An 18,191-nucleotide genomic window follows, 5' to 3' on the forward strand; every position below is an offset into this window, starting at 1 on the left:
CCCAGTCAAGCTCAGGGACTGGAAACAGCCGGTGAAGCCTGCACAGAACGAAGCAGGCTTCACCGACAGGTCAGGCTGCTGCTACTACCCACCAGGTACACGCTGGGCAACAGAGAGCCCACGTGGAGGTACAGGCTTGGTAGTAGCACAGCAGAAACTGCTCGATGGGCCAGATGAATTAAATTGCCCATGGTGTCCCTGGCTAATTTAGCCAGGAATATTCTCCTCTTTCTGTTACGACCTGAAAAGCTGCAGGTTTAGCTTCTCTCAGGTCTTGTTTCAGTGGTACAATGCTCTCACCTTTTTTACCAGTAGGCAGACGTGATGGCCTTGGATAGAACGACTGTACATGGACGCACACGAATCAACGCGTTCCACAACTACAAAGGAAGCAGGAGTTTTCATTTAGTGAGACAACTTTTAATGTAAGGTTTAATATAAGAAGAGGAACTACTGCTTTGCCTGGCCTCAAGGAATAGAAGCTTCTGCTGAGTGAGGGAAGGAGGAAGTCAGGGTTAAGATGATGTATGTGCCTGGCTCCTCCTGGCTCCTATCTGTGATATTTCACAATAACGAGGTTAGTCATTAGTCTTTAAGTAAGCTACAAATGTTTTGTGGCAAAAATGCTGATCAGAATGCAGAACTCTTCCCCAGAAATACTTTCAGCGAGGCAATGTCTAATGTATGCACCAGAGCATGATGAAACAGCCGTCTGTTTTGCTTCATCCAGTACTTGTGTTTTAATTAATAAATCCAAACTTGAACAGCTCACGCTCTCCCTTACTGGAACGAAGCACTGGGGAAGGAGGAAGGCTGAAGCACCGAGGATCGAACACACCCCAGAGAACAGTTACAGCCCTAACTACCAGCAAGCTGCTCCCGTGGTATCTGCCACGTGCCTCGCTGGGCTGGAGGAAAGCCACAGGGACAGAAGGAGAGTTCATTTTGAAGAACACTGCATGCTTTGAGGATATCAACATATCACAACACTGGAAAAAAATCCTCCCCCAAATTTATCTGACAGAAGCAGGTGACGTCCGGGTTATTGTTGAGGCCACAGAGTGTTGCACTTGCCAAGCACAGCAGAAATTTTAGAATATGGAATTTTGCAGAAGGCTCTGCATCAAGGAAGACTCACCTGAAAAATGATGATGAAAACAGATCTTTGCCAGTAGATGTTGGAAAGAAATGCTAATTCCATCTACTTTAATAGAACTCATGTGCAGATCTCCAGACTCTAGGAGCTTGGCAAAAGCATCACTGCAAAACAGGAAGGAAAGTAAACACTCGTACTAGAAATTCAAGAGCAATCTGCCACATTAGCCCCATGCAGACCTTGAGACATCTCAGGATGCAGAAGTCTAAGTAGTACCAAGCTCTAGGAAAATGGGTTTATAGCAAACATGGGAACCATACTCCATACTCCACTGGAGCACCCTATGACCTCAACCAAAGCTACTTCCACATGACCTCTGCCAGCCGACAGGGTATATAGCTTCTTCTTCAGAATCACTTGGAACAAGTTGCTGGATGTATTTTAACAGTCAAACATTACACAAGATAACTGAACTGTAACCAAAGCAATCACAAGCAGCCAAAGTCAAAAGCATGCTGCGTATCTTGCAGAGGTGGCCTGCAGCCAAAGCTCAGCTTCACATGGGTGGCAAAAGCACCGATGTCGTGCCCCCTGAATGGCACTTACCTATAGCAAGGCGTCGTGATCAAGTATGAAGCGCAACTGAAGTGCAATTTGAAATCTAGTTTTTCATGGGTTGAACCTTCATCATTCTGCAACAGGTCAAAGGAAAGGAGATGAATGGGAGCCCCGAAGCAGCAAGAGGAGGCACCACCCCCACCTACCAAACAGGCACTGACGAAGACTTTAAAGCTCAATTCCCTTTGATACACCCTGGCTGGGCCTGAAGGATCAGAGAACAACCATCACGCTACAACATCAGGCCAGTCAGAGACAAAAGTTGGGCAGCTAGGTGGATACATACACCTAGAGCAGATAAGGGACACGGCTGGAGGGATCTGGCTGCATTTTCAACTGCACCTTGCTGAAATTGAGCAGCCTGAATTTAAACTAACACTCAGAGATGTGGTTTTACAGTTCACTATTTCCCAACCAAAATAAGAAATTAATATTTCCCAGGTTCTTAGGTACTGAAAATAGGACTAGTATACTATTTTTAAGAAACCCTTAAAATAGAGATAATGTCTGACTCAGAAGTAGCCACAACTGTCTCCATTCACTTCCTTCAAGCTGTTCATACAGCTCCTTCACTAGCAATTTCACTGAAATGGGATTAGAAACGCACATAGTCTTATACAGGTCAATACTTATTAACCAATGCCTTCAGCTAACCTCCCTCTTGTTCTGGGTTTCCATCCTTATTAACTGTATCTAATTCTTATTACTATTTTTCCAGCCTTGTACCAGGTAGCAGCATCCAACTGATCTTTGGGTAACTGAGATCAGAAGAAACAGGCTCTGGGTTGCACCTCTCGCTAGCTGGTTGACCTCCTCTCCCCAGCAGATGCATCCCTGCAGCGATTTTCTAGCTGACAATGTGGCATGTGTTTCAGGCTGCTTTGCTCACACACCGCCAGGAATGACACTTTAGGACATGCTTACGCAGTGTTCGGGACACTCTTTGCACAAGATGTCACGTAAAAATACTTGTCACATCACAGAATGGGCTGGTGCAGCAGAGATGAAATGATGCCTAAAAAAAACAAGCTCTAAAGCAATGCTTTCCACCCACGTCAAGCTCCCTTATGCAGTTCCAAAGGAAGCAGAAGCACAGAGTTGAAAGCTGCACTTACTTTGACTATAAAGGACAGCGTTCCTTTTAACTTCTGAGCCATAACAATACTCTGAAGTGTAAACACAAACTGGGCTTCATTAGAGATTCCTAGCATGAAGAGAGGAGAGGGAGAAGTCAGGTCAGAAAATGGTTTCCACATCTACTTCATGGTTAGAATAAACCGACTGGTAGCAGCTAAGCTTTATGTACTGACTATTTCTGAACCAAGTTTGAAGTTTTCACAGAATCACAGAATCAATGAGGTTGGAAGAGCCCTCTGGGATCATTGAGTCCAACCATTGCCCTGACACCACCATGGCAACTAGACCAGGGCACTAAGTGCCATCTCCAGTCTTTTCTTAAACCCCTCCAGAGATGGTGACTCCACCACCTCCCTGGGCAGCCCCTTCCAATGGCTAATGACCCTTGCTGAGAAGAAATGCTTCCTAATGTCCAACCTGAACCTCCCCTGGCAAAGCTTGAGGCTGTGTCCTCTTGTCCTAGCGCTGGTTGCCTGGGAGAAGAGGTCGACTCCCACTTCACTACAACCTCCCTTCAGGTAGTTGTAGACTGCACTAAGGTCACCTCTGAGCCTCCTCTTCTCCAGGCTGAACACCCCCAGCTCCCTCAGCCATTCCTTGTAGGTCAGACCCTCCAGACCCTTCCCCAGCTTGGTCGCCCTCCTCTGCACTCGCTCCAACACCTCAACATCTTTCTTGAAGTGCGGGGCCCAGAACTGGACACAGGATTCAAGGTGCAGCCTCACCAGTTGGCCTCACCAACTTTTCCATAGAGCTGGAAGAGAGTTGTACGTACAATTCCTCTGGTGAATTAACAGTGTTACAGCACTTAGCTCTTGGGTCTCTGAAAAGCAGCAGTGAAGCTGGCATTTGGTAGAGGTTATTGAGTGAGCGCCTGGGCAAAATATGTCACAGTGGCAGTATATTGAAACTGTTTGTGTAACTGGAAAATATACATCTTTTCAAGGAGTTTTCACAACTAATTTGCTTTCTAATGTTTTTCTTTGAATGTACAAGTGCGTGTCAAGAACTGCCTTATATAGAATTAAAAAAATAACCCCACTGCTTTCCATGGGGGATCAAAATGCACCCTGAAGCCACTAAATCCCCGAAGACTTCTGTGAGCTGTTTCAGTATTCAAAGTAACTCTTTGGTGGAGGAAGTGAAATTCAAAGCAGCTCAGTGATTCGACTGTACTACTGCACTACGTATGAAGCCATTATCCTTCATCTCTGTGTCTAAGACTTCTTGAGGGCTCAGCTCCCACCCAAATAAACACATACCTATCGCAAACTCACTGCATACGGCCTCTGCCATTAAAACAGTGGGACAACAGCTTGAAAATAAATCCAGAGTGGATTCTAACGGTTCAAGAACCTACAGCTTTGTTTCATTTTAACTCTCACAGCAAACTCCTCATGAATTTGGGATTCATGTAGCTGGCGATGCTAGCATGTTCAAAGGTGTGCCAGCCTGCAGTCACCTGAAAAAGGAACTCAGACATTCCGACCCCTGGCCCTACGTTATAGGCTTTGCTCTTGCTGTACAGAACCACCTGCGTTTATAGCCATGCTGTAAGAAGGCTTATCCTCTCCAGTGAACTGTGGGAAAGCCCAGTGAACACCCAGGCAGAGGGACACGTCTTTGAGGAAAACAGCAAGTAGCTCAAATAATTCTTTCCACAGGAGGGCAGTGCAGGACTAGACATACTCCAAGAACCCTGTGGAAGCTGCGCGTACCAGGGGGTAGCTGGAAGGGCACAGGTATCCCATCATGTACTGATGATCCTTCTGGTCGGAGCATTTTAGTGTTGAGAGAGTCCAGGACATTTAGTTCCATGCTCTTAAGGAAGCTAGTGCTTTTGTTCTCAAAGATAACAGAGACAGTAACTTGACTATCGTTCTGGAGGTTTCCTTGAATATCGTAGGTCTGCAAATGAAGGGAAAAAAAAAAAAAAATCACAGGAAAGATTCAGAAACTTCAAACAGCAGAGCACCAGAACAGACCACAGCATCAGAATAAAGCAAGCTTCAAAAAGAAGGTGATTTGGTACAGCTATAGAATAATGAAAAGCACACTGGTGATCAGCTCCACAGTACTGCTAAGCAGTGGGAAAACATCAACTTAAAACCTTGTTAAGTGGGACGTCCAAAGGAATGGAAATGGAGCTTTGTTATGTTTCTGCCTCCTGGGATTTCAACAGTTCTACAGTTAAATGTTGTCTACATCAAGTCCCTACACTATCCCCAGGGTACCCCTCTTAGAGAACACAAAAAGAGAAGACATCTGGATTTGAATGCCAAAAAACTCACCATTTTAATGTATGGATTTTCAGCAAGAAGGCGGTAACTGGACATAGGCTGAAAAACAAGAAAGAGATCACAGTCGCAATAAAACTAATTTCTCTGAAAAGAGCTGTCATTCTCCTTCCTCCCAACACAGTTTAGCTCCTGCCTTTTCCCCAAGGCAAGTGCTGCCAGTGCACAGGTACTCACTGGTAGTGGTTCATCATCTAGTGTTCCATTCTGCACCGACTCTGTTGTCTCCTCCTCGCTGTGATGACTCTTCTTTTTGGATTTCTTTTTATCCTTTGTTTTCTCTTCTTTCTCTTTCTTGTGCTTCTTCTTCTTATGCTTGGAGGCTTTCTACCAAGAAGAACGAGAAACTACAACAAACTCTTAAAGAAACCCTACATTTCCAGCCATTACATCATGATCCCTCTACCAATGTTTCAACTGTAGACTCCCACTCTCCGCAGCTTTCTGGATGACTGAACATAGTTTCCTACTACTGCAGAAACCTGAAACAGAGTCCCCATTCCTTAAACCCCAATAGTCATTCTCTGTTTAGTCCCAGTAAACCCTTGCTCCCCACTCACATGACCATGCCTTAACCCACAGCAGCCTGGGATCAGCAGAAAGCCAAGTATCTTCCACTGTTTAGAAGCTCAGCTTTAAAACTGCTACCTGACCTTTGGCTTAAGGAACAGCCAAACCTCTTACTATGAAGTGTTTAGAGCTCCTCAAGAGCATAACATCCTACTGCTGCCTATCTGCAAGTGGTCACTACACTGAATAGGATGCTGTTAGTAATTTCTGTGTGCTTCTTTTGAAGGAATATGAGACACTAGAAGAATATGGCTAAGTGTCAGCAATTTAAACCACTTACCTTTCCTTCATCCTCCTCCTCCTCATCTCGCTCTTCCCTTTCTTCCTTTTTTACCTCTTGAGGTTCAGCCACAACAGCAGCACTCACTTCAGGCTCACTCTGAGCAGATTAACAGAAGGATTATGACACTAACAGAATGCAGTTGAAACAACTGAATCCCACACCAAAAGAAATCTTAACAGTGACACTCCCCCCCCGCCCATCAACTGTTATTTCAAGAATTACACTGGACTAACATGGTATCAAGCCTTTCATTTTATGCCTCTGAAACCCAGCAACTATGATCACCTGATGACAAGATACCAAAGATTTCCCTCAAGGAATCCATCCCCTTACATTCCCTGTCTCTGCCTCTAAAATCTCCCATCAAAATTCACGAGACTCTTTCAGACTGTCTCTCTCATGTCTTATTAATATTGCTAGTGTCTAGCTCACACTAGGAAATAAAACCATACAATAAACATAATATTAAAACCACCAATAATATTAAAATCCACCAAGCCTGTAGCTGCATCTGTATTTCTATCCATTGATCTGCAGAGCAGAATGAGCCTGAAATCTCCCATTACAGCGTCTGTAAACTGGGGAGATAAAATGTCATTGCTTCACAGCAATAAGCTGAGGAGATGAAGCCTCTTTCCCTTCTCTCCCGCAGCATGACAAAGCACTCGTATCACAGCTAAGATGCAATCACAAGAAAAAGTTTCCTGTGATCTGGTAAGATGTCTACCTGTGGCTGGGTAGTGGAAGCAGGTGGTGGAGCAGTGGATAGCCAGAAATCCAAGTCTTCCCCCTGAATTTCAAGAGAACAAAACCATTATGGCTGTTTTGATACCATTCTTTAAAAAAAAAACCAACACAACAAAAAACCCCAAAACAAACAAAACCACAAACCATCAACTAAATTAAAAGCTTAAGTTTTCATGGCAATGCATCACTCCAGAATGCTCATGCAGAGATGCTGCGATACACGTAGGAGCAAATAGTTCAAGAAGCTTAACTTGAGCCTTTGAGCACACTTCCAAACCTGGACACAGATGACAGTAACTGCAAAGTACACTACATATCCCAATACCTACAGGCTTTCAAAGGACATTGGTTTTTATAACTGAAAGACTCTGAAGTGTATGGGGGAAGGATGTAGAACAAAAGTGAGTTCCAGGTATTTTGCTAAAAACTTCCTCATTTTAAAAACAGACAAAATAACAGTAAACTCAGCTTCCAAAGTAGATCTGGAAGATGTGCTGTGTAGGCTGTAGTAAGCTGAATACTACCAACTTATGAGGCTAAGTAAATATTATTTTTCTTAACAGAAATCTTTAAATACGTGCTCTTACAGTTGTAAAAATTTAAGGAAATAAAAGTTGAAAACATTCAGCTGTTTGAATTGTCAGATGTGACTGTTCTAAGGAACAAACAAAACACAGCAATAAATATGGCCCATAACAGCAGTTTCTAAGATAATGCAAGTCTTGGAGAAGTACCTTTTTCCCTTCTTCCTCCTCTACCACCTTTTTCTCTTTCTCTTTCTTCTTTCCTTTGTCTCTCTCTTTTTCTTTGTGTTTCTTTTCCTTCTTCTTGGGTTTCTTGCTCTTCTTCTCTTCTAGGGGAGCTTCTGAGTCTGGTGACTTCAGGGTCTCAACATTTCTGTGTCTCTGCACTGGCAGCTTCTCACTGTCTGCTAAGGGTCTTAAAAATAAAGAGACCATTACCCTTCTGCAGTCGCCCTTAGCTCAGATTATCTGCTGGACGCCCAAGACAAGGTAGGCTTTGTTTTTAACAGCTGGGCCCCAAAATCTTGAATCAGCACATACTTTTGTACCTCAAGTTTATTTGTGTAACTGCAGGCACTGCCCTCATGGATTACAAATTAATAGAAACATTTTGAAGGTGACTGAGAGCCAAGTTCTTGCTGACACCTGATCACTCTTTAAAGTGGTAACTACAGACTTGCAGGCTGAGTAACACCTACAGAATACATACACACAGCGTTATGCTGCATTTCTGTGACACCACTCTCAAAAGGAAGAGCAAAGATGTGAAACAGCAGGATGCATTTGCAACAGTGTGGAAATGCAAGCAGTGGAATGACAGCATGGCTCAAACAGCCCTGAAGGGCGTGGGTTTTGTTGTTACTGATGAATAGATCACTCCAATTGGAAATTATTTTAAGCAAGAAGTTGTTTAATTTTGGAAGTTTATGCTACAAATCTGTACTCTACCATTACATTCAAAAAGTTGTGTTTAATTTCAGATAGCCGTTTGCACAAAGCACGAGTAGTAGTTCAGATTTACACTGTAGCCCAAATCCATTACTTGGGGAAAAAACCACCACAGAAATGTTTCCATTCTTGTCAAACACGGTCCAGAAATCAGTGAGAAGTTCACTGATTGCCTCTATTCCTATTTCTACAGCTTTTATTTAATATTAATTTTCATGTCTGAGCAGCAAACACCAGTTCAGGAAGATTTCTAATGGTCTCACCTGCCTTATTTTTTTTTGCTTATATAGCATGAAGAACCAGACCCAATTCATTTTTTACTTTAAAACACTGTAAGGGCAAGATGGACCCCATCTGTTTGCACAGTAAACAGGTCTCATTTTTAAGCTATTTCACATACACCTTTCCAGGAACACAGATTGGTGCTGAAAATCAATGACAAAATAGACTCACACTTAACCTGAGGGTCAATGACTACAATAGTTTCACCACCCTTCAAGTATTTACGCTGTCCACTGAAATCAAGCAACCTGACAAAGAAGGTCAACCACTCTGCAATATATTCTTACCTGGAAGGCTTCCCTGAAACCAGACTGCATGTGAGCGTGACACAGACATAGCAGTGCAAGCACAGAAAGAGAGAAAGAGAGGACAAAGACATGAGAAAACGTGACAGGAGAGCACACCGACTCAGATGAAATGGAAAGAAAATGGATGGAAACAATACAAAAGTCCAAAGATGCCTCCTGGAGCTCAGCACTCAAAAATTGCTCAGTGTTTTCTATGCTGTTGAGGCTTGCCAGGCAAATACGAGGTCTATAGTCAGAAATTAATTTCCTTTTATACATTTGTCCCCTGCAGACTCAAAGGAATGTGACCAGCTCATGAAAAAAGAAGTTTTTCAGAAATTGTTCTTTCGCTTTTTAAAAATGCTACATCACTTTTTTGCAAGGTATTGAGGGACCAAACCCCTACAGATCTGAGAACTGCTGAGAATGGCACAGACTTTAAAGTATCAGAGAGAGACAGATACTACACATGCACGCATCTGCCTGCACAGTCTTCAAAACTTTGCAGGAGGCATCCATGGACTGTAAATCAGCAATTATATTCAGCGTGAAGATTTTGTAAAACAGCAACTGAAAAAAAATACCTCCATGTGCAATACTTAACAGCCCACTTCTAATTATCACGTGGCATGCAGGGATTTGGGGTCTGCTGCACTGCAGCCCAGCACTGCTAGCACTGTAACCACCTCCAGTAGCTGAATGGGGACCAGACTGGTCAAAGCTATGATATGCAGGTCACTCAGTCATGTTACAACAGCATTTTTCAACACTGGCACCATACTGAATGCCCACAGGGCAACGGGGATGCTACAAACTGGGTGTTACTGGTCAAATTATCACAACGCAGAGCACAGCAGTGGTTGAGATGAACACAGATGAATGCAGGTCACACTCAGTGCCAATGCAGGTTAGATCAAAGAGATACTTGTACACTCAAAAGCTCACGCTAACTCTCTCCCATCTGATCCCAGCTACACTGCCTGTGCTTTCAGACTCCATTCAGTCACACAAATTGATTCCCCCGTTCCTCCCCAAGCCCCTGCTACTTCAGCGGCTTCGCTTTTATCATCTACGCTGCAGTGGGAACTCAAGCCTGGATGTTCATCTAAGGTTACATCCAAGACATGGCAAGAGACTTAGTCTTTTCACCCAGGGGACTGTAGATAGTGCCTGTTTAGCCCCACATCTGCCCTCACACATTCTGGTTAGTGATTAAGTAAAGTCACATATGTAACTGTCACTTACTTATCCAGATCTATATCAAGTGCCTTATATGGGTCATTGGGATCTTTGTCATCTTCATCACTGGGCAAAGCGTTCTGCAGGAGGGATAAAGAGACCATCCACTGAAGAAGTGAACCACAGGCAATTTCAAAACTAAAGCTCTACATCCCCCAAACCATTTTTTTTTTAGGATTGTTAACCCTGGAACAGCCCAGCTTGCAGTCAGGGACAGTAATTTAGAGGAACAATGCACTTTAATGCAGCATCTTGTTACAAGATTAATTTAGAACAGAAAACCATTCTTCATAAACTGCAGGATTTGAATTGCTGCTGTTCGGTTTTGATTAAAGGAAATTTTAGGAACAAATACAGATTACATCATTAGCATGTGTAATTAATTATAATCAGCTGCAAACCTGCTGACTAGACAGCAAGTTAATGTCAAAGTGAAGCAGCAGAGCATAATAAATGAAGTGACTATTTGGACAGCGTTACTTTTATAGCAGAGATGCATGTTGTTTGTTTCACTGGGGTTTTTTTTATTAGTTTCAGTGGCAATTTTTGTCTTTTTGCACACAGAAAGACAATCATTTCTCCCCTTGCAAAGAACAGCCTAGGACCATCTCAATCAGTCGTTTCTTATACAACTTTGCAAGAAATCAGAGCTCTTCAACTGCAACAATACAGACTGGCTGGCAATTCTTGCAGAAAAATCTCTCCAGAAGAGCAGGCAGACAAACCCCACAACCCAGACCACCAACCAAAGCAACTGACCTCTGGCATCTCTTCTGTTATGATATCGACATGGTGAGCTGGAGCAATATCCTCCTCACTCTCCGTGTGCAGAGAGTTATGGCGATGATGTTTACCTCTCTTCTCCTTTTTCTGTTTTTTCTTTTTCTTGTCTTTCTCCAGTTTCTGTTTATGTCTTCGCTCTTCTTCCAACTTCACGTACTGGTCAGACATAGGCATTCCTGTGGAGGAAGACAAACTGCTTTCAGGATACAGTCCCAATGGACACTGATCACTGAAACAATATGTTAGGAGTGAACCTTGCTTCTAGCTTCTCAGAATTAGAAGGATCAATCTCTCGCTGTGCTTCCTTATCTCACATACAGCCCCTCTAGCAGCAGCTTTATTATCACAGTCCTCCTCCCCAAAACCAGGGCAGAGCTCTATCCTGCTCCCTGATTCTTGTCCACATTAACTGGATTGCAAAGAGCATCTAAAGGTTGATATTTTAAGTAGAATTGGTGCACTCATACTGACAACTTTCCACACTTTTGGAAAAACCTTTAAGTAAGCCTTAAATATTTGCACTTAGAACTCATCACTTGCAGTGTACCGCACTTTATCAACGGTTTTTCAGTGCTGTATCAAACCACCCATTAAATATACACCTCTCCTGATATTTGAAACAAGATATTCAAATAGCATCTCTACCATTAGACTCCACTTAATGTCTCCTGATCACCTTCATCAGCCCTTTAAGACTTTCCAGAAGTGGCTGTTTCTGACACAGAACAGCGGTTAGTTTCCATGTTACAGACCTGGCTGCACAATATACTTAATCACAGAATTACTTCTAATACTGTCCTGAGAGGAACTGCACTCAGACTGCAAAGCACTATTTTCAAACACATGTAAATTAACGAGATACTGAAGAGTCTAACGAAAGGATGCTCCTTGCTCTTAAAAACCTGAGGAGGAATTCCTAAGAAGGAATTATTACTATTCCTTAATGAATTTCTGTAATTAATTTTAAAGATTAGTTGCAGTTACCTGGAACTTTTAAGGGGACGGAAAGGTCGATCTGCACCACAGGTATATGTTCCACCCCTGGAGTGTCTTGGTATCGCTGGGAAAATGAAAATTTGTTACATTCTGAGCATTACTAGGTACAAATCTACATAAACAGACACATTTCAAAACATCAAGCAGTTTAACCCTTTAAGTGAACATTTTAAAAGATAGGAATGGAATAGCTCAGTACTAAATCCTGTGTGGTAGCAGGGTGTATTTTAAAGCCAACTGGTAACTGTTACAAAAGACCCTACTTCTAGCTACAGTTCTTTAACCCTGCTACTGCCCTGAAAAAGACTTGCTGCAACTCTCTGAAGAATTTTTGTTTTGTCTTCTATTGCTAATAACTTGCCACTTCAAAAGAGAAATTCTGAGATTTAGGTTGAGGAAATGGGGCAGTTCTCAGGATATACAGAGAATAAAGCAGATTCTTTCCCTGAGAAAGGTGTTAAGAAGAGACCACAACGACCTTTTGATCAATAAAACACACTGCACGTTCAAGAGGAGCATGTTCAAGGTTCACTCTCTCACTGCTCTTAGTGAAGTGCCTGGCAATCTGAACCCTTCCACTACCCAGAGCTGGGACAAACTACTTGCACAGGAATTTGTGACACAGGGGCACAATTATATGAGAGGCTTCCAAGAGATTTTAATCCAGACTCACTGACCTTCTGTGGGGAAGGTGAGCTTTTAATATAAAATGGGTTGTTTGCCTGTTCTTGTTTCCGGGCTTCTCGACGCTGAAAGCAAAAGCGTATTTGTAGTTAGAATGTTTGTTTATGAGCAAAGAGAGACAAAAGGCAAAGTGGAAAATGCAGTTTCCTTGAATTTTTTGAACAATGCATAACTACTTGCAAAAAGACTACAGCATAGCAGCTTGAGTATGATAAACCAGTTCTGAGTTACAAGACATACTAGGATACAACTACAAGTACCTTTACTACTGTAACTAACATTCCTTAGAACATCCTTCTTTGCTTTTTCATTCTAGACTAGAGTAACTCCTTGAAGACCAGATTATGATGGTAATTCAAATGTTTCTATTTTCATTTTTTGCAAAGAGAGGAAGAAGTGACGATTCTTATCAATAAAAAGTTTTCTCTATGAAAACCAAAAGGTCAGAAGGAGGAAAGGTGGTATCAATACTGAGAACAGTCACATTACAGTAATTCATAGAAGCTGCTAAAGTGCAGGAGCAAAGATGCTGCTTATTTTTCTGCTGATATAGAGCACACAGAATAACAGAAGTACACCAGTGGAGGAGGTGTGTAAAAACCAAATAGTTGCAGAGCTCAGCACAAGTGTCCATCCTCAAGACTCTGTACTACGAAGGGAACTGCACTAGACACCACAGTTTACAGGTCAGATTTTCACAAGAGCTCAAAACTCCTAAACAAGGGCCAAGTTTTTATGATATCTTGCTCCCCTTTGGACAAGACAGGCAAGCTAGACCTCCAAGAGAATACTGGTTGTATTCCACACTGCCTAAAAAAAAATACCTGTATTCAAATACATGTATTTAGTTCACATCACATTATCAGACTTCCTGGGCTGTAGAGAGCAGAATGGCTCCCTGGTGACACGGAGAATCCACAACAGCTCCAACTGCTTTAGTAGCACTTACAACATTACTACTGAATTATGTAGGGAAAAGCATTTTAACATTCACTCACTCTGGCCAGCTCCTCTTCGTCTATTTCTGGCTGTCTAGGTACGGAACGCCTCTGTTCCTCATCATGAAAAATTGTTTTGGGCTTTTCATCCTCAGACTCACTGTCTGATGGAGGTTCATTGATCCAGGCATCAAGGTCCAAGCTGGTAAGAATTGCAGGAAACAAGCAAACAGCTTGACTCAGTACCCCTGAGTATTTCAGTGCTTCTCATCATATACTTAGCTTTACTATTTAAGAGTTTAAAAGTTTAAATAAGGCTTTGTGAGAGAGAAGGAACCTTACCCCTCTGGAACTGGAACTTTCTTCTGTGCCTTAGGAGCCACAGGGTTCAGCTCACCAGCAAACAGGGCTATTACTTCCTCAGCTACAGGTACTTCTTTTATTTGTAGCTTCTGAATATATTTTATTAGTTGCAAGATGCAAGAAGCCTAAAAACAAATGCAGAAGTAATTTCAGAATTAAAACTGAACCAAAAAATCAACTGCAATGAAAGTCAGCAGAACTGTTCTACACTATTAAGGGAATTAAGAGCAGCAGCATAAACTGCAGGTTTAGAGCAAATGTAAAAAAATCCACGTTAATCCTCTCTTCCAGCTGTGTCCTTTTTGTGTCCTTACGTACTTGCATAATTTTAAAATTAAATTGAGTGAAATTCTTGCAAGCAGTCTTCAGAGGTGGTATCAAACTGGAATAAGATCTGGGCTCTGACATGAAATATCACCACTCTTCTCAGTCCTCTAGTTCTTGAGCTTCTCTTTCACTGAGTTACACAAAGTACAGAACAAACACACCACCCCAATGATAACAATGGCTTACATAAAGCGTGCATGTCCACAGAAAATTACATATATGCCCAAGACAAATGAGAGACTTTGTATGATAAATTCCAAAGTAATTTTGTTCTCTTACCCTCTCCTGAACTTCCAGATCTGCACTCTGTACAAACTGAGGCAAACGCTCAATCATCAGCTGTGTAATTTCCTGAGCTGCTTCCTTTTCCCCAGATTGCTCCTTCTGCTGTAGGATGGATGCATAGAGCTTCACCATGTTCTGGACATAAACCGCCTGGATGTGGCCTGGTAGAGTTGTAACTTTAGGCCTCAACATTGCTTCTAAAGTTTGGTTTGCTTCCTCGAGGTGTCTATAAAGACAGAGTGGACAGATGAAAGACAGCAATTGAGAAATTTCAACATTTCGTCAGTCTTCATGGAGAAGACTTTTCCAAAAACCTCAGCTGCAGTACAAAGTGCTGCAGAAAGAGAGGACAGACTACACATACATAATCATTTGCTCTCTGCGTATTTTCCCCTTCCAAATTCCAGTAGTAACACGGCACAGGAGAATTTACAGCTTGCTCCTTCGACAGAAGGGGAGGGACACGTTTCCACCTTTACAAGCTCTGTATTCTCTCCATTAACTAACTTTGCACTTTTAAGTGACAACTCCACTGGCAGTCTGGATGGAGCAGCCCAACTACCTTCTTGCCATTCTGTACTTCACCACTCGCATCAATGAGGTTGTATTTCCAATCACTTACTGAACAAAAATAAAATCTAGCAGGCAATGCTTCATACACAGAAAAGAATGCAGATCATAGCACTTGTTTTAATAAATCTCATGCTCTTATTCAAAATTGTCTGCCCACAACTAAAGGGAAGAGGCACGAAAAAGTTACTGGTTCATTACGAATGGAAAGCTAAAGTTCTTTCAAAAATGTCATCAAACTGAAAAAGGAGACTATGTTCTCTTGCTTCTTAATCTACAGTTTTCTTTGGAGAACTTTTTTAGGTAGATGAAGATATGAGCTGTATCAGTGTTCCCTAAAAATATCACACCGACTATGTGAATTTAAACTGGAACCAGTGTTCAGAGTGGCACTTACAAGAAGAGACCAAACCAGATGATCAAAGGAGCCTACAGTACCATGGTCTGTCAGGCTTTCTGTTTGCACTTACTCAGAGAACTCCCCACATATCCAAGCAGCAGCATAAAGCACTTCACAGATCCCATTTCTCTGGGTGTTGCTGGCTATGAGATGAGCGTTGTCCAGAAGCATGGCCATTTGAGAAACTGCAAATTTACGAATCGCTTTAACTCTGATAGCTACATCTAACATCTGAGCTGCTATGAGATGCCCATGCCGCGTGCCTTCCAACCGGGTCAGCTCCACCAAGATGCTTATGTACCTACAAAAAGTGAAAGGGATGCAGTTTTATCAGCAGACAATCATTAATCCATTGCTGATGATCTCAAAGTTGACACATAAAAACACTGACCATTCAAAGTTTGTGATATATTGATAATTGGACTGACTACAAATATCTATGATTTTGGTCAGCAGCTCATCCCGGTATGTCGTGCCTTCTGCTTTATCCACGTGAATCATCAGTTTCTTCACTATCTCCATCAAGTTCTTCTTCGATACCTGTTAAAGAGTTATTGAAGGATTGAACCAAAACTAAGCCATTTCCCATACCGTCAAGTCCTTCTAATTTCATTAAAGCAGCTGCTAGCTCTCTGATGGACCTGTGTCATGCATTAACAACAAATCAGGACCATCTCTCTAGGCCCCAGTTTCAGTCACAATCAAAAAGGAACCTGTTTATTTCTTTTCAGTGTTGTTATCAAAGCACAGCCAGCACAAGTATACAAGACCATGCTGTGGGAGATCTGAGAACAAGGATTACTAGCAGCAATACAGAAATCCAAGAGAAAATGAATCTTCTGCCAGGTAGTAAATTTAATAGTTTAAAACATTTTTGCTTCTAAACCGAACAAAGTTAAGAGTCATTAACATCCAGCAGCAATCTAGTATTTCAAAACATAGCTGTATTAACTTGCTCTGGAAACTTATTTATCTAATTAAAGCCACCAAAATATTCAGTAAGTATCACCAGTTGAGCAAAATGGTAGACTCTTTCTCCTAGGTTATCTTTTAATTAAAGACATAACAAGCAGAATTCAACCTCCAGAACTAAGAACAAACTCCAATTCTCTTTGCAACAACATTAAAACCACTGTCCTGTCATTCTCGATCTCCTGAGGAGTACCAGACAGAGGCATCCTTCTTACTTTTCACTTTCTCCTCTAAAATAGGAAACTATGAGACATGCCCTTCACGATCCCTTTATGCACGTGTGTGGGGGGCAGAGACTCTTGAGTGAAAGGCACTTTACTATCTAAGTCATAACTGTGGCCCTTTTGGACATCAAATGTTGTCGCTCCAAGATTGCCCCTGTAGCCTATGCACATTTTATAACCTGCCCTGCACAGCTGCAGAGTGCATGCACAAAACTGGTGGCACACAGGAGAACAAACAGAATGAGACTCTGTACATGTCATGAAAAGGCATAACAAAATTTACAGTGAGGGCAGATTTGATGATAAAGCAGCTTAAAACTGCCTTCTCCTGTTTCAGAGTGCTCCAGACTGTTTCCCAGACTGCATAACTTAGGTCAACCTGACCTATGGTGTGCTGCAACGTGGCCTGCAACCCAGAGCAGCACAGACCTATCCCAGTATGCCTCCAGTCCACTTTATATGTAGACAAAGGACGAAAGGAGCAGCTAAGGTTTAGGCATTGGAAAAGCAGTGTTCTGGGTAACTTCCACAGCACCTGAACTCAGAAACTCTGAATCAAAGTTTTTAAAGCCCTCTCACACCGTGCCAGATGTTTTACTTGTTGAAAGTGCCAGAAAAGATACAGGAGTTATTATCACAAGACTACTGGGGAGAGGGGAAGAGAAAGTTGCATGTTTTTCTTAAACATCAGCCTCCTAACTAAAGGGTCACGGGGGCTGGAGAGGAAAGGAAACACACGTAGGAACATACCATGCCATACAGGAGATCTAAAGCTCTCAGTCGGATAGACTCATCTTTGTCATCCAGACACTGGAGAATGAGATCCTTGTGAGATTGAACTGATTTAGGATGCGTTTTCAGGATTTTGGACATAGCTAACAGTCCCAGGTATTTCACTGTGAAAGACAAAATAAAACTTCTTTCCAAATATAGAAACACTGTTTTGTGTTGAGCATGAAACCTTAATACTGAGTGCTTCTACTGAAACCAGCTTTAATAGACTGAAAAATCTATGATGAGGAAGAGAATTTTTGAGAAACAGTGTATCACAGATTATGATCTTTAATTTCATAATCTCATACACACGAAGAATATATATGTAATTATGTGCATTACAGTTGTCTTACACCTCAAGTTTTATAATTGATTTATATAGAAACTGTGGGGTTTGAGAACAGGCAACCTAGGATGAACACAGCTTTAAAAGCACTAACAAGACTGGTGTATGAATCAGGAGCCTTGTTCTCAATGGTAAAAATTCATAAGGTGGGAAAAAGGTTTGCACAAAAAAGGATTTGCCACTGTTCTTTGTAGCCACTGAAGTCAGTCACACTACAGAATACCCCTCACTACCTTCCAAGCAGCAAGTTTATAAAAAGGGAAAACCCAGAGCATGGAAAGAGAACTGTTTTAGTTTTACAAGACCACAAAGAGCAGTAATAATCTCCTTTATTTTAAAACAGCTCATTATAAAGAAGTGCTCAGTATCAAAAATTATTTCCACATTAAAAAACCCCAGCAATTATTTACAACGTACCAGGCACTACAATACCGAACAAGCTGTTTGGAGAAACAGCTCATTGTTTTAAGACTGCTGCAATTTCTCCCCAGTGGTTGGTTG

The 18,191-nt window shown here is 42.0% G+C and overlaps 1 protein-coding gene across 1 annotated transcript in view; it reads right to left on the reverse strand.

The window, feature by feature from the left end:
• The window catches only part of AP3D1 (adaptor related protein complex 3 subunit delta 1), a 44,878-nt gene that overhangs the window by 2,140 nt on the left and 24,547 nt on the right, over nucleotides 1–18,191 (reverse strand). Inside the window, exons 12-31 of the mRNA XM_068420567.1 lie at nucleotides 17,321–17,466; nucleotides 15,766–15,914; nucleotides 15,445–15,675; nucleotides 14,399–14,630; nucleotides 13,772–13,917; nucleotides 13,490–13,631; nucleotides 12,485–12,556; nucleotides 11,796–11,871; nucleotides 10,788–10,987; nucleotides 10,035–10,108; nucleotides 7,483–7,687; nucleotides 6,729–6,791; nucleotides 5,999–6,097; nucleotides 5,326–5,475; nucleotides 5,143–5,190; nucleotides 4,570–4,759; nucleotides 2,830–2,918; nucleotides 1,703–1,788; nucleotides 1,139–1,260; nucleotides 301–380 (exon numbers count right to left, since the gene is read on the reverse strand). Coding sequence (XP_068276668.1) covers nucleotides 301–380; nucleotides 1,139–1,260; nucleotides 1,703–1,788; nucleotides 2,830–2,918; nucleotides 4,570–4,759; nucleotides 5,143–5,190; nucleotides 5,326–5,475; nucleotides 5,999–6,097; nucleotides 6,729–6,791; nucleotides 7,483–7,687; nucleotides 10,035–10,108; nucleotides 10,788–10,987; nucleotides 11,796–11,871; nucleotides 12,485–12,556; nucleotides 13,490–13,631; nucleotides 13,772–13,917; nucleotides 14,399–14,630; nucleotides 15,445–15,675; nucleotides 15,766–15,914; nucleotides 17,321–17,466 — 2,600 coding nt within the window. The remainder of the gene's footprint in view (nucleotides 1–300; nucleotides 381–1,138; nucleotides 1,261–1,702; nucleotides 1,789–2,829; nucleotides 2,919–4,569; nucleotides 4,760–5,142; nucleotides 5,191–5,325; nucleotides 5,476–5,998; nucleotides 6,098–6,728; nucleotides 6,792–7,482; nucleotides 7,688–10,034; nucleotides 10,109–10,787; nucleotides 10,988–11,795; nucleotides 11,872–12,484; nucleotides 12,557–13,489; nucleotides 13,632–13,771; nucleotides 13,918–14,398; nucleotides 14,631–15,444; nucleotides 15,676–15,765; nucleotides 15,915–17,320; nucleotides 17,467–18,191) is intronic.

This window comes from Nyctibius grandis, chromosome 31 (assembly GCF_013368605.1).
Source record: "Nyctibius grandis isolate bNycGra1 chromosome 31, bNycGra1.pri, whole genome shotgun sequence".
NCBI lineage: Eukaryota > Metazoa > Chordata > Aves > Nyctibiiformes > Nyctibiidae > Nyctibius > Nyctibius grandis.